At 40.8% G+C, this 11,273-nt stretch overlaps 1 protein-coding gene across 3 annotated transcripts; it reads left to right on the plus strand.

The window, feature by feature from the left end:
- Window positions 1-1,641: 1,641 nt before the first annotated feature.
- ankrd49 (ankyrin repeat domain 49) lies at window positions 1,642-10,167 on the plus strand. Of its 3 annotated transcripts, none has more exons than XM_056411154.1 (3): window positions 1,642-1,703; window positions 2,996-3,226; window positions 7,819-10,167. In XM_056411154.1, exons 2-3 carry the CDS (start codon window positions 3,002-3,004, stop codon window positions 8,284-8,286), a joined length of 693 nt encoding a protein of 230 aa, XP_056267129.1. In that variant the 5' UTR covers window positions 1,642-1,703; window positions 2,996-3,001; the 3' UTR covers window positions 8,287-10,167. The 3 variants fall into 3 exon arrangements, with proteins under 3 accessions (XP_056267129.1, XP_056267127.1, XP_056267128.1); XM_056411152.1 differs by lacking the exon at window positions 1,642-1,703 and adding an exon at window positions 1,724-1,929; XM_056411153.1 differs by lacking the exon at window positions 1,642-1,703 and adding an exon at window positions 1,724-1,887.
- Window positions 10,168-11,273: the final 1,106 nt, after the last annotated feature.

Below are 11,273 nucleotides of genomic sequence, written 5' to 3' on the forward strand. Positions count from 1 at the left end.
GCCGACAAGGAGACAAGACGACAAGACAACAAGACGACAAGGAGACAAGACAACAAGACAAGGAGACAAGACAACAAGATGACAAGACGACAAGACGACAAGGAGACAAGGAGACTTATCATGTTATCATGTTATCAGGTTATCAGGTTATCATGTTATCAGGTCATCAGGTTATCATGTTATCATGTTATTATGTTATCATGTTATCATGTTATCAGGTTATCAGGTTATCATGTTATCATGTTATCATGTTATCATGTTATCAGGTTATCATGTTATTATGTTATCATGTTATCATTTTATCAGGTTATCATGTTATCATGTTATCAGGTTATCAGGTTATCATGTTATCAGGTTATCAGGTTATCAGGTTATCATGTTATCATGTTATTATGTTATCATGTTATCATGTTATTATGTTATCATGTTATCAGGTTATCATGTTATCAGGTTATCAGGTTATCATGTTATCATGTTATTATGTTATCATGTTATCATGTTATCATGTTATCAGGTTATCAGGTTATCATGTTGTCAGGTTATCATGTTATTATGTTATCATGTTATTATGTTATCAGGTTATCATGTTATCATGTTATCAGGTTATCATGTTATCAGGTTATCATGTTATCAGGTTATCAGGTTATCATGTTATCAGATTATCATGTTATCAGGTTATCATGTTATCAGGTTATCAGGTTATCATGTTATCATGTTATCAGGTTATCATGTTATGTTATCAGGTTATCAGGTTATCATGTTATCAGGTTTTCATGTTATCAGGTTATCAGGTTATCATGTTATCATGTTATCAGGTTATCATGTTATGTTATCAGGTTATCAGGTTATCATGTTATCAGGTTATCATGTTATCATGTTATCAGGTTATCATGTTATGTTATCAGGTTATCAGGTTATCATGTTATCAGGTTTTCAGGTTATCATGTTATCAGGTTATCATGCTACCATGTTATCAGGTTATCATGTTATCAGGTTATCATGTTATCAGGTTATCATGTTGTCATGTTATCAGGTTATCAGGTTATCATGTTATCAGGTTATCATGTTATCAGGTTATCATGTTACCATGTTATCAGGTTATCATGTTATCATGTTATCAGGTTATCATGTTATCATTTTATCATGTTATCATAAGTGTGAGAAGAGGCTGGCTGTACGTCATCAGGTTGTTCAACGGGACGTATGAGGAGTAAAGTGTTCGTGGCTGGCTGCTCCTTGGTGAACACACCATGAGGCCTGACTGGTGTGTGTGTGTTAAGCTCAGTGGTTCTGTCTTAAATATAGAATAAATGTAGATTTAGTATTTAGTATTATTTATTTGTTATCGTTATTGTGTTTTGTGTTTTATATTTATTTATTTTTCATTGATTAACTTACAATTATATTAATTGAATATTTCTAAAATAACAATTTATATATGTATGTGTGTGTGTGTGTGTTTGTATGTTACGTGGAGGGTCTTCTCTTTATGAGGAATCTGGATGTGATTCAGGGATCTTTATTTCCCGCACTGAGGAATAATGTGTTGCCTGATTCACACTCCAGAGCGATAGGGGGCGGTAGTGTACCAGGAAGCTCGATGACAACCGGGATCTAGTGAAGAAGAAGAAGAAGAAGAAGAAGAAGAAGAAGAAGAAGAAGAAGTAGAAGAAGTAGAAGAAAAGGAATAACCCACAACGTTGGTAGGTCAGGGAAAGTTAAATATGATCAGCTTGTATTCCGTTAAGTAGTTAAATCTCCCGGGTGTGTGGGAATTGTTGAGGTTTTGACGTAATTGTTACTCCAATGACCGCTTTTAACGTTTCAACTCAACGTCAACGTAGATTTCCAACGCAACGCAACCGTTGTACGCAAGCTAACGTCAACGTAAGAGCACACAGCAACGTACTCATCTGTTCTGTGTTTGACGTAAGTGCCGTTAAAGACGTCTAAATGAACCGAAATGACTCCTGACTTCACGATGGTTGCAGCACGTAATGACGTCACAGGGTTTGCCGGTTCACGAACGTCACGTTACGTTGGGTAACGTAAACATTACGAAGTTAAAGTTAGATATCGTAAACATTACACAGTTAACGTTAGGTAACGTAAACATTACGAAGTTAAAGTTAGGTAACTTAAACATTACACAGTTAACGTTGGGTAACGTAAACATTACGAAGTTAAAGTTAAGTAACGTAAACATTACGCAGTTAACGTTGGGTAACGTAAACATTACGAAGTTAAAGTTAGATATCGTAAACATTACACAGTTAACGTTAGGTAACGTAAACATTGCGAAGTTAAAGTTAGGTAACTTAAACATTACACAGTTAACGTTGGGTAACGTAAACATTACGAAGTTAAAGTTAGGTAACGTAAACATTACGCAGTTAACGTTAGGTAACGTAAACTTTACGAAGTTAAAGTTAGCTAACGTAAACATTACACAGTTAACGTTGGGTAACGTAAACATTACACAGTTAAACGTTAGGTAACGTAAACATTACACAGTTAACGTTCAGTAACGTAAACATTACACAGTTAACGTTGGGTAATGTAAACATTACGCAGCTAACGTTAGGTAACGTAAACATTACGCAGTTAACGTTAGCTCACATTAACTACACGTATGTGTTTATACATTACAAAATAGAAAATAAATGTCTTGTAAACAAGATTCTAGGGCTGCAACTAACAATTTACATCATTTATCTGCATTTATATAATACATATTTGAATGTTCATATAATATATTGAGAGCTGCTGGTCACCTTGAGTTACAGACTTACTTACTTAACAGGAATAACCCATTTCTGTTTCACACTAGATTATAAAAAGATACCTAACGTGTTAATTAATTGGCACATACAATTGATCAGCAGCGGTTGGTGAAATTCAATCAAGGGCATCTCAAGTCAAACTACTAAACTTTAATGTTCCGCTAAATTGTTCTCTGTGTCTCTTTCTGTCTTGAATTCTCCGACAAAAACAGGAAGCGATGGAGTTTCCAGAAGATTTCAACCAGCTCGAGCTTCTAAATTCACATGGATATCTGATCCCCAGAGGGGCTGGCAGCCTGTGGACTGAAAGCAAGGACGAGGAGGAAGAGGGGGAAGAAGAAGAAGAAGAGGGGGAGCACAGCAAGGAGTGGTACGGAGAAAAAGAAGACACTCTCAAAGACAACCCGAAGGTGCTCTTTCTGTGGGCGGCAGAAAACCAACGCGTAAGTGCCCTTTAGTTTTGGCACTATTCTCAGAACTCATACTTTACCTCCCAGATGAAAGCTGTGTGTCATCTGAAGATAGAAACGGGTTATTACCACGTCATTACGGGTCCTCTAGCGGAGGCTTGAGCTTCATCCAAATGACTCACAATAAGTGCATCAACCACGAGGACACACTCACACAACAAGCATCAGGAAAATAGCATCAAAGTGACACCACGAGTCATACCACGAGTGATACCACGAGTGATACCACGAGTGACACCACGAGTAATACCACGAGTAATACCGTAAGTAATACCACGAGTAATACCACGAGTAATACCACGAGTAATACCACGAGTGATACCACGAGTAATACCGTAAGTAATCCCACGAGTGACACCACGAGTGACACCATGAGTGATACCGTAAGTAATACCACGAGCAATACCACGAGTGATACCGTAAGTAATACCACGAGTAATACCACGAGTGATACCACAAGTAATACCACGAGTAATACCACGAGTGACACCACGAGTAATACCACGAGTGATACCACGAGTGATACCGTAAGTAATACCATGAGTGACACCACGAGTGATACCACGAGTAATACCACAAGTGACACCACGAGTAATACCACGAGTGACACCACGAGTAATACCACGAGTGATACCGTAAGTAATACCACGAGTGATACCACGAGTAATACCACGAGTGATACCACGAGCAATACCACGAGTAATACCGTAAGTAATACCACGAGCAATACCACGAGTGATACCACGAGTAATACCGTAAGTAATACCACGAGTGATACCACAAGTAATACCGTAAGTAATCCCACGAGTGACACCACGAGTGATACCGTAAGTAATACCACGAGCAATACCACGAGTGATACCACGAGTAATACCACGAGTGATACCACGAGTGATACCGTAAGTAATACCACGAGTGACACCACGAGTAATACCACGAGTAATACCATGAGTGACACCACGAGTGATACCACGAGTGATACCACGAGTAATACCACGAGTGATACCACGAGTGATACCGTAAGTAATACCACGAGTGACACCACGAGTAATACCACGAGTGATACCACGAGTAATACCGTAAGTAATACCATGAGTGATACCACGAGTAATACCACGAGTGATACGAGTGATACCACGAGTAATACCGTAAGTAATACCACGAGTAATACCACGAGTGACACCACGAGTAATACCACGAGTGATACCACAAGTAATACCGTAAGTAATACCACGAGTAATACCACGAGTGATACCACGAGTAATACCGTAAGTAATACCACGAGTAATACCACGAGTAATACCGTAAGTAATACCACGAGTAATACCACGAGTAATACCACGAGTGATACCACGAGTGATACCACGAGTGATACCACGAGTAATACCGTAAGTAATACCACGAGTGACACCATGAGTGACACCACGAGTGACACCACGAGTGACACCACGAGTAATACCACGAGTGATACCACGAGTGATACCGTAAGTAATACCACGAGCAATACCACGAGTAATACCACGAGTGATACCGTAAGTAATACCACGAGTAATACCACGAGTAATACCACGAGTGATACCACGAGTGATACCACGAGTGATACCACGAGTGATACCACGAGTAATACCGTAAATAATACCACGAGTGATACCACGAGTGATACCACGAGTAATACCATAAGTAATACCACGAGTGACACCACGAGTGATACCACGAGTGATACCACGAGTGACACCACGAGTAATACCACGAGTAATACCGTAAGTAATACCACGAGTAATACCACGAGTAATACCACGAGTGATACCACGAGTGATACCACGAGTGATACCGTAAGTAATACCACGAGTAATACCGTAAGTAATACCACGAGTGATACCACGAGTGATACCACGAGTAATACCGTAAGTAATACCACGAGTAATACCACGAGTGATACCACGATTGATACGAGTAATACCGTAAGTAATACCACGAGTAATACCACGAGTGATACCACGAGTAATACCGTAAGTAATACCACGAGTGATACCACGAGTAATACCGTAAGTAATACCACGAGTAATACCACGAGTGATACCACGAGTGATACCACGAGTGATACCGTAAGTAATACCACGAGTGACACCACGAGTAATACCGTAAGTAATAACACGAGTGATACCACGAGTAATACCGTAAGTAATACCACGAGTGATGCCACGAGTAATACCACGAGTAATACCACGAGTAATACCGTAAGTAATACCACGAGTAATACCACGAGTGATACCACGAGTAATACCGTAAGTAATACCACGAGTGACACCACGAGTGACACCATGAGTGAAACCACGATTAATACCACGAGTAATACCGTAAGTAATACCACGAGTGATACCACGAGTGATACCACGAGTGATACCACGAGTGATACCGTAAGTAATACCACGAGTAATACCACGAGTGATACCACGAGTGATACCGTAAGTAATACCACGAGTAATACCACGAGTGACACCACGAGTGATACCACGAGTGATACCGTAAGTAATACCACGAGTGATACCACGAGTGATACCGTAAGTAATACCACGAGTAATACCACGAGTGACACCACCAGTGATACCACGAGTAATACCACGAGTGATACCGTAAGTAATACCACGAGTGATACCACGAGTGATACCACGAGTAATACCGTAAGTAATACCACGAGTGATACCACGAGTAATACCGTAAGTAATACCATGAGTGATACCGAGTGATACCACGAGTGAAACCACGAGTAATACCACGAGTGATACCACGAGTAATACCGTAAGTAATACCACGAGTGATACCTCGAGTAATACCACGAGTAATACCACGAGTAATACCACGAGTAATATCACGAGTAATATCACAAGTGATACCACGAGTGATACCACGAGTGATACCACGAGTAATACCACGAGTGATACCACGAGTAATACCGTAAGTAATACCACGAGTAATACCACGAGTAATACCGTAAGTAATACCACGAGTAATACCGTAAGTAATACCACGAGTGATACCTCGAGTAATACCACGAGTAATACCACGAGTAATACCACGAGTAATACCACGAGTGATACCACGAGTGATACCACGAGTAATACCACGAGTAATACCACGAGCAAAATATTTAGACTCATGGGATGGTTGTGAGCCTGATGTTTGATAGTATCCGTGTCTGAAGTTAAATGAGAAACAACTGGAGCGTATTAAGTGTGCTTGTGAGAGACTGCTGTGTTAATTAAGAATAAAGTCTGCAGCATTACTGTAATGTTAAAGCCAAAACATTCAGCGATGAGTCACAAGTAAAAAACACACATTTATTGACTTTGTTGTCCTAATTTGAATAAAATAACTATCGCATGTTTGATCTATTGCCAGCTGGTAAAAGTCATATTTAAATGTCATGAGTGAAGAATGATGTTAGGTAATTAAGAGTTAAGTGGTGTGGACTGCAGCTGCTGGCGGGGGGGTTCATAGTTTATCTCCACATTCGGATTTTGTGATAAGAACTCATTGAAGTTGATTTAATGCCGCTCTGTTGTGCTCGTTCAGCTGGTGTTCAGATCTCTTATATATGATTGAATAGATGGAAAGAGTTGGAGGAGGTTCATCTGGTTGTAGATGTGTTCTTTGACGGAGGTGTGTGCACCTGTGTGAACGGGTTATGATGTCTTAGTTTGGGTTTTATTCATGCTGTGATCTAAAAACATATTTTTTTATATTGTCTGTCACTGTTTTATGTTGTATTGTCTGAAACTTTGTGTAATGAGCTGCTGCTGCTGTCTTGATCAGGACTCTCTTGTAAAGGAGATTTTTAATCTTAATGAGGCTTTTCCTGGAGTCAAAATTACATCGTTTTAAGATCTAACATAATAAGTAATTAATTAATAATAATGAAAACTACATATTTTTTTGTTGCCTTGGTGAGTGTTGTTATGTTTGTCTAATATCTAATTCAGTTGGAATCTTTTCTGAGGTTAAATCACCAAACATGAAGTAAAAGGTACACTAACGTTTAAAAGTTTGGGGTCACCCAGAAAATGTTGTGTTTTCCATGAAAACTCTCACTTTTATTTATCCAATGAATTTTAAAATAAATATAAAATCTAGTCAAGACGTTTATGAGGTTATAAATAATGATTTTTATAGTAAATATTAAAGTTCTTCCTGTGGCTCAAAGGAAGGCCAGTTTTAGAGCTTCTCTCAGCAGCATAACTGTTTTCAGCTGCGCTCGCATAAAAAGGGTTTAAAGGGTTTTCTACCCCTCCGTTAGTCTTCTAAGGCGATAACACAATGTACCATTAGAACACTGGAGATGGGCCTCTACACACCTCTGTAGAGACTTCATTAACACCAGAGAATAGTCATGTACACATTAACTATGGAGAGTTTATGATTAATTTATTGTGATCTGTATTGGAAAAAATAGTGCTTTGTAAAATAAGGACATTTCTAAGAGACTCCAAACTTGTGAGCGGTCGTGCACTTCTTCCATTAGAGATGAGACTTCTCGTTTCTTGACCTTCTGCATCGTCTTTCCTCAGCTCGCCACCATCCTCAGGTTATTAGCCGCCGATCCCTCGCTGGTGCGCTGCTGCGACGAGGACGGCTACACTCCGCTGCACCGCGCGGCGTACGGCGGCCACGTCGATGTGGTTTCCGCGTTAGTCGCCGCGGGGTCAAAGGTCAACTCTCGCACCGCCGACGGCTGGACGCCGCTGCACAGCGCCTGCCGCTGGAGCCGCGTCGCCGTGGCGAGTTTCCTTCTGCGGCGCGGAGCCGAACTGAACGCCCAGACCAACGGCGGACTCACGGCGCTGCACCTGGCCGCCTCCCACAGGACTGACTGTCCACGCACGCTGGAGCTCCTCCTCTCTCAGCGCCACCTGCAGCCGGGGCTCCGCAGCGGCGGCGGGGAGACGGCCGGCGAGGTCGCCCGGCATGCCGGCCCACATCACTTCCTGTTTGAGATGGTGGATGATTGCGTCAATGTGCTACCAGCTCGTGGATGAATTGTACTTCTTGTGAGTGCAATGGACAGCAGTTACATGGAAGTGTTTTTTGCATATTTTATAGAGAAGATTTAGAGTTCAGCATCGTATCACTGGCCATTCATGACTTGAACTTGTGTAAATATGTGTAAATGTGTGACACTGATGCTGACTGCAGGCACTGGATTTTAATAAAGTAGCTTCATCAATGCATAAATCAAAGAGCTAAAGTGGAGTATAATTAATCCACTAGAAATTACAGTCGCCAGTGACATTTTCTCCATGCGCAACAAAGTTATTAAAAATAAATAGTCCTAAAATAAGTAGACTAATTACTATGATTATCAAAATTGCTGTACTTGCCTATACTGCTTGGTAATTTAATTTATTTTAAAAAACGATGTTGTTCAGAACTCTGATTGTAGTAGTAAAGCGTAACAGACATTGGTTATGTAGTACAGAATACGAGTCCATGCTCTTGGTTAGATTAGAAACAACAGTGGGGAAACTCATGAGTGATCAACAAGTCATACAGACAACAAATAGAAACAACAGACAAGAAACAAACAAAACCAGAAGACGCCCCATAAAACGTGACCATCAGAAAGATGATAAATCTAAAAAAAACTAAAGTTGTTCATTAAAAAACTAAACTGCTACTGGAATGAAAGACCTCTTCAGTCACTCAGTGGAACACCGAGGCATCCGGAGTCCCTCTAAAGACGAGAGGTTCATAAGAACACTGAGGCATCCTAAGTCTCTAAAGACATGAGAGGTTCATAAGAACACTGAGGCATCCTAAGTCTCTAAAGACATGAGAGGTTCATAAGAACACTGAGGCATCCTAAGTCTCTCAAAAGACATGAGAGGTTCATAAGAACACCGAGGCATCCTAAGTCTCTCAAAAGACATGAGCGGTTCATAAGAACACCGAGGCATCCTAAGTCTCTCAAAAGACATGAGAGGTTCATAAGAACACCGAGGCATCCGAAGTCTCTAAAGACATGAGAGGTTCATAAGAACACCGATGCATCCTAAGTCTCTCAAAAGACATGAGAGGTTCATAAGAACACCGAGGCATCCTAAGTCTCTCTAAAGACATGAGAGGTTCATAAGAACACCGAGGCATCCTAAGTCTCTCTAAAGACATGAGAGGTTCATAAGAACACCGAGGCATCCTAAGTCTCTAAAGACATGAGAGGTTCATAAGAACACCAAGGCATCCTAAGTCTCGAAAGACATGAGAGGTTCAGTAGAACACCGAGGCATCCTAAGTCTCTAAAGACATGAGAGGTTCATAAGAACACCGAGGCATCCTAAGTCTCGAAAGACATGAGAGGTTCATAAGAACACCGAGGCATCCTAAGTCTCTAAAGACATGAGAGGTTCATAAGAACACCAAGGCATCCTAAGTCTCTCTAAAGACATGAGAGGTTCATAAGAACACCGAGGCATTCTAAGTCTCTAAAGACATGAGAGGTTCATAAGAACACCGAGGCATCCTAAGTCTCGAAAGACATGAGAGGTTCATAAGAACACCGAGGCATCCTAAGTCTCTCTAAAGACATGAGAGGTTCATAAGAACACCGAGGCATCCTAAGTCTCTAAAGACATGAGAGGTTCATAAGAACACCGAGGCATCCTAAGTCTCTCTAAAGACATGAGAGGTTCATAAGAACACCGAGGCATCCTAAGTCTCTAAAGACATGAGAGGTTCATAAGAACACCTTCTTATTTTCCTTCCTCAGATAGTCAGGTTGCTATGACATTTTTCTGACTCACAAAACCTGATGGGAACATTTCACCAGAGATGTGTTGTGTTATTGTGAACACAACGTTATGAGGCAGCGAAATGTACCACTAACCTGTGTGTTTATTAAAAATCACAATTACAATCACTTAGCCGTCCATCCATTTCCATCATTATGTCGGTCACGGTCACATTGGATCAGTGAAGTTTATTGCATACGAGGTATTTACCTGTGTCGGGTCACATGGTCAAAAAGGCAACCTGTACATGGGCATATATAATATATATATGTATGTATATAAGGCAATATGGTACTACAAGCCCTCTAGTGGAGTAATACCGTACTATATGCTCTCTAGTGGGGCAATATGGTACTACAAGCTCTAGTGGGGTAATATGGTACTACAAGCTCTTTAGTGGGGCAATATGGTACTACAAGCTCTCTAGTGGGGCAATATGTTACTCGAAGCTCTCTACTGGGGCAATATGGTACTGCAAGCTCCTTAAGATATGGTGGCGCATCACCAATCAAGGCTTTGTAGGTTAGGAGAAGGATTTTTAAAGTCATTCTTGATGTTACAGGGAGCTAGTGCAGAGCAGCTGATGCAGGAGTGATGTGATCTCTTTTCTTAGTTTCGTGAGAACACGAGCTGCAGCATTCTGGATCAACTGGAGGGACCTAAGAGACTTATTAGAGCAGCCTGATAATAAGGAGTTGACTTAAAAGACTTATTAGAGCAGCCTGATAATCAGGAGTTGACTTAAGAGACTTATTAGAGCAGCCTGATAATAAGGAGTTGACCTAAGAGACTTATTAGAGCAGCCTGATAATAAGGAGTTGACCTAAGATACTTATTAGAGCAGCCTGATAATCAGGAGTTGACCTAAGAGACTTATTAGAGCAGCCTGATAATAAGGAGTTGACTTAAGAGACTTATTAGAGCAGCCTGATAATCAGGAGTTGACTTAAGAGACTTATTAGAGCAGCCTGATAATAAGGAGTTGACCTAAGAGACTTATTAGAGCAGCCTGATAATAAGGAGTTGACCTAAGAGACTTATTAGAGCAGCCTGATAATAAGGAGTTGCAGTAATCTAGTCTAGAAGTAATTAACACGTGAACCAGTTTTGCTGTATCTTTCTGAGACGGGATGTGCCTGATTTTTGCTCCGTAGATGAAAAAATGCCGTCCTTATAATGTGCTTCCCATGTCCAGACAGGTGTCCGCCCACTCTGTCCTGTGCCAACCTGATGGGCTT

This window comes from Pseudoliparis swirei, unplaced genomic scaffold (genome assembly GCF_029220125.1).
Source record: "Pseudoliparis swirei isolate HS2019 ecotype Mariana Trench unplaced genomic scaffold, NWPU_hadal_v1 hadal_134, whole genome shotgun sequence".
Classification (NCBI taxonomy): domain Eukaryota; kingdom Metazoa; phylum Chordata; class Actinopteri; order Perciformes; family Liparidae; genus Pseudoliparis; species Pseudoliparis swirei.